This window comes from Mandrillus leucophaeus, unplaced genomic scaffold (assembly GCF_000951045.1).
Source record: "Mandrillus leucophaeus isolate KB7577 unplaced genomic scaffold, Mleu.le_1.0 Scaffold53, whole genome shotgun sequence".
Classification (NCBI taxonomy): domain Eukaryota; kingdom Metazoa; phylum Chordata; class Mammalia; order Primates; family Cercopithecidae; genus Mandrillus; species Mandrillus leucophaeus.
Genome location: NW_012105697.1, coordinates 1,274,349 through 1,278,994, shown reverse-complemented (window position 1 = coordinate 1,278,994; position 4,646 = coordinate 1,274,349). Strand labels below are relative to the sequence as shown.

The 4,646-nt window shown below is 57.4% G+C and overlaps 1 protein-coding gene across 2 annotated transcripts in view; it reads left to right on the top strand.

Moving 5' to 3' along the window:
• The window catches only part of TMEM150B (transmembrane protein 150B), a 13,437-nt gene that overhangs the window by 2,813 nt on the left and 5,978 nt on the right, over positions 1-4,646 (top strand). The window contains exons 2-6 of one of the 2 annotated variants that reach the window (XM_011996956.1): positions 587-682; positions 2,280-2,355; positions 2,819-2,878; positions 2,978-3,045; positions 3,270-3,397. In XM_011996956.1, coding sequence (XP_011852346.1) covers positions 2,288-2,355; positions 2,819-2,878; positions 2,978-3,045; positions 3,270-3,397 — 324 coding nt within the window. In that variant the 5' untranslated portion in view covers positions 587-682; positions 2,280-2,287. Of the gene's footprint in view, positions 1-586; positions 683-2,228; positions 2,356-2,818; positions 2,879-2,977; positions 3,046-3,269; positions 3,398-4,646 lie in introns of both variants that reach the window. The other variant, XM_011996955.1, reaches the window with a different exon arrangement.

Genomic DNA, 4,646 nt, shown 5'->3' with positions numbered 1-4,646 from the left:
TCCCAAAGTGCTGGGATTACAGGCTTGAGCCACCGCACCCGGCCTAATTTTTGCATTTTTAGTAGAGATGGGGTTTCACCATGTTGGCCAGGCTAGTCTCAAACTCCTGACCTCAGGTGATCCGCCCGCCTCGGTCTCCCAAACTGCTGGGATTACAGGCATAAGCCACAGTGCCCGGCCAAATCGTACACTTTAAAATGGCTAATGTTATGTGGATTTTACATCCATTAAAAGAAACGAGGTGGCATACTGAGGGAGGAGGTGGCTGGGACTTCTATGTCTAAGGGAAGAGTTCTGGGGGCCTGGACTCCTGCATCTTCGGGAAGGAGGAAGGAGTTGGAGCTTGGACTCCTGGGTCCCCAAGGGTGGAGGCTCAGATCTGAGTCCAGGGGAGGACAGGGCTGAGAGTTTGGATGTTGAATATACAAAGCTGGAGGAAGGAAGTTAGGGGCCCCCAAAGCTAAAGTGCTGCCTGTTAGGTTCTAAGGAGACAGGACACAGTGGTTTGGGGATAGACAGCCCTTAGGAAGTGGCCGCCAGACCAAAGGACCCAGGCAGTCCTGCAGCCTGGACTTTGCCTCTGCAGGATGTCTGCCTGAGCCCCACCCCAAATGCCAGTCCTTCTTCCCCGAGCTCACCCAGCCCCACCCCCAGGACTGAGAGCCCCAGGAAGCTTGGAGAGGTGAGCATCCCGGGGAGGCCCTGGAGGCTGGCAGGTGCACGGAGGGGCTGGGAGAGCAGGGAGAAACTCCCCCAGCAGGAGAATGTGTGAGCTAAGACTGAACACTGAAACAGGTGGAGAAATTGCCTGGAGTGGAGGAGAGCTGGCCGATTAGATCAGACCCCCTCCCGTGACTTCTGTTTGAGAGCCAATGGGGGCCCAGAGGCCACGGCCACAATCTCATGCACCTGGGCCCTCTTCAAGGGGCTGGTTCTTCAGGTGTGAAGGGGAGGAGAGAGAGAGAGAGGAAAGAGAGGGGCCCAGCTCCAGCCCCTCGTTCCCCTGCAGAGCCCAGCATGTGAGGCTTACCTGTCCCTGTCCCTGCTAGCTGGGCTATCTCGGGGTTTGGACCTCGTGAATGTCAGAGGCAGGAGGGACTCCAGAGTCTAAAGAAGGAGGGCCTAGAGGTCTGACCCTGGGTTTGAGGGAGGAGGGACTGAGGGACTGAGTGACTGGACTCCTGGGTCCTGGGAAGAAGGAGGAGGCCATGACCTAAGTACCCTAAGTACCAAGCCGGGAGGAGGTCAGAAGCTGACGGTGGCTGTTGGGAGAGAGAAGGAAAAGGGTCAGGTGGCAGCAGCAGTCTTTGTCTGGCTGGAGGGATTTTCGGATGGAGATGTCATCGCTGAGAGCTCCCTTCCCACCCACGCTCAGCCTGCCTGGGGAACTCCAGCAGGGAAAAGGGGAAGGGTGAGAGGAAGGAGAAGGAGAGCGGAGGGGAGGAGGCGGGGTCATCAGGGCTCCGTATCTCACAGACCAGAAACAGAAGCTGCACCCAGAGAGCAGGCGGACCTCAGGCCCTCACTCTTGGGTACCCGAGTAGGTAAGAGCTGGGAGGTTGGACCTCAGAAGCTGGAGAAGAATGTCTGTATTCTAGGAGGAACTGGGGCCCTGGAATTCTGGGTCTTCCAGGTTGGAGAGAGCTGGAGGCTCAGATTCCTGGTTCCTGGGGAGGGAAGGGCTGAGACTTTGGACGTTGAACCCACAAAGCTGGAGGAAGGAAGTTAGGGGCCCCTGAAGCTAAGGTGCTGCCTGCTAGGTTCTGAGGAGACAGGACATGGCGGTTTGGGGGTAGAGAGCCCCTCAGGAAGTGTGGGTCAGACCCAAGGCCCCAGGCAGCCCTCCAGCGCTCCGGCCCGGACTTTGCCTCTGCCTTGGCCTGCCTGAGCCCCATCCCGAATGCCAGCCCTTCTTCCCCAAGTTCACCCAGCCCCAGTCCCAGGACTGAGAGCCCCAGGGAGCTTGGAGAGGTGAGCATCTCAGGGAGGCCCTGGAGGCTGGGAGGTGCAAGGAGGGGCTGGGAGGACAGGGAGAAACTCCCCAAGAAGAAGAATGCGTGAGATAGGGTTGAACACTGCGGTATAGGTGGGGAAATTGCCTGGAGTGGAGAGCTGGCCAATTAGATCAGACCCCCACCCGTGACTTCTGCCTGAGAGTCAAGGGGGGGCCTAGTGGTTGGGGCCACAATCTCATGCACCTGGGCCCTCCTTGAGGGCTGGTTCTTCAGGTGTGAGAGAGAGACAGGTGTCCTGCCTCAGCCCCGCTCCTTCACCTGCAGAGCCCGGCATGTGGGGCTACCTGTCGCTGATGCCCATCTTCCTAGCTGTCTGGGCTATCTCTGGCGTCTGGATCGTGTGAGTGTCAGAGGCATGATGGACTCCTGGGTCTGAGGGTGGAGGGTGCTGGGGCCTGGATTTCTGGGTCTGAGGAAGGAAGGGGTTGGGGGCCTTGACCCCTGGATCTGAGGGAGGAGGGGCTGGGGGCCTGGACTCCTGGGTCTGAGGGAGGAGGGGCTGGGGGTCTGGACTCCTGGGTCTGAGGGAGGTGGGAGCTGGGGGCCTGGGCTCCTGGGTCTGAGGGAGGAGGGGCTGGGGGCCTGGACTCCTGGGTCTGAGGGAGGAGGTGCTGGGGGTTCTGCACTCCTGGGTCTGAGGGAGGAGGGGCTGGGGGTCTGGACTCCTGGTCTGAAGGAGGAGGGGCTGGGGGTTCTGAACTCCTGGTCTGAGGGTGGAGGGGGCTAGAAGTCCTTGTTTGTTTGGTCAACAGAAGGAAAAGTTGTTGGTGGGAGTCGCCCACTCACTCTGATTTCCCCCGTAGTTTTGCCATTGCAGTGACCAACAGGACGGTGGACCTCAGCAAAGGCTTTCCCTACATCAGGTAGTCCTGCCCGAGGGTAGGGATTTGGGGGTACTGCCGCTGCAGGAAAGTGAGGGCCCTGGCTTGGACTGCCCAGGATGACCCCTTTGTCTTCCCCAGCATCTGCGGATCCTTCCCCCCTCAGAGCTGCATCTTCAGCCAGGTGCTCAATATGGGAGCTGCTCTGGGTAAATATTGCTTAGCCCTTTGGTTTAGTGCTCCCCAGCCCAGCCAAGCGAGCTCCGAGACGGCTCCTTTCTCAAACCCAGGAGTCCATGCCCCAGGCCCCTCCTTCCCCAAAATCCGGGAGTTTGCCGCCTTCTCCTTCACTTTGCTCCCCTCCGTTCCCTCGCTGGGTCCCAGGAGTCCCGGGTGGGTCTCCCTCCTACTTCCTTCTCCCCTCTCCTCCCAGCCGCGTGGATCTGCATTGTCCGTTACCACCAGCTCCGGGACTGGGGCGTCGGAAGGTGGCCTAACCAGCTGATCCTATGGACGGGTCTTCTCTGTGCCCTGGGCACCTCCGTGGTAGGCAATTTCCAGGTGAGACCCAGTCGGTGCCCAGGGTCTGCCCTCTCCGGCATCTGGAACTACAACTCCCAGCATGCCCCGCAGCCATAGGCTTATTGTCTCGCGGCTGGTTCCCGCGCGGCCTCCTGGGACTTGTATTTTTCTTTGGCCAGTGGCCTTGGACCGGCTGGATTCCTTTGCTTTCTGAATGGGGCACTCTGAGCGAGGCTGTTTGTACGTAGGACTTCTTTGACTTCGAGGAGGTTGGGATAATTTTCTGCCAGCCCCTCTCCCCAGCTCATTTAATGATGAAATTACTGGGCCAGGCGCAGTGGCTCACGCCTGTAATCTCAGCACTTTGGAAGGCCGAGGCGGGCAGATCATTTGAGATGAGGAGTTCGAGATCAGCCTGGCCAACATGGTGAAACGTCGTCTCTACTACAATATACAAAAAGTAGCCGGGTATGGTGGCAGGCGACTTAGTCCCAGCTACTTGGGAGGCACAGGCAGGAGAATCATTTGAACCCGGGAGGTGGAGGTTGCAGTGAGCCGAGATCGAGCCATTGCACTCAAATCTGGGGGATAAGAGTGAGACTTCTCTTAAAAAAAAAAAAAAAAAAAAAGATGAAATTACTGGCCGGGCTCTGTGGCTCATGGCTGTAATCCCAGCACTTTGGGAGGCGAAGGCGGGTGGATCACCTGAGATCAGGAGTTGGAGACCAGACTGGCCAACATGGTGAAACCCTGTCTCTACTAAAAATACAAAAAATTAGCCAGGGGTGGTGGCAGGTGCCTGTAATCCCAGCTACTCAGGAGGTTGAGGCAGGAGAATCGCTTGAACCCGGGAGGCGGAGGTTGTAGTGAGCCAAGACCATGCCATTATACTCCAGCCTGGGCCACAAGAGTGAGACTCAGTCTCAAAAAAAGAAAAGAAAAAAGAAAAAAAAAAAGAAAGAAAGAAAAGAAAAGAAATTACTGAGGCTGGGCACAGTGGTTCATACCTGTAATCCCAGGACTTTGGCAGGCGGAGGCTTGAGCCCAGGAGTTCAAGACCAGCCTGGACAACATGCAAGACTGTTTCTACAAAAAATAATTAGCCAGGTGTGGTGGCGTGACCTGTAGTCCCAGCTATGCAGGAGGCTGAGGTGGAAAGATAGAGGATTGCTTGAGCCCAGGAGGTCGAGGCTGCAGTGAGCTGTGATTGTGTCACTGCCCTCCAGCCTGGGGAACAGAGTGAGACCCTGTCTCAAAAAAGAAATGACTGAGATTTACTCATTCTTCA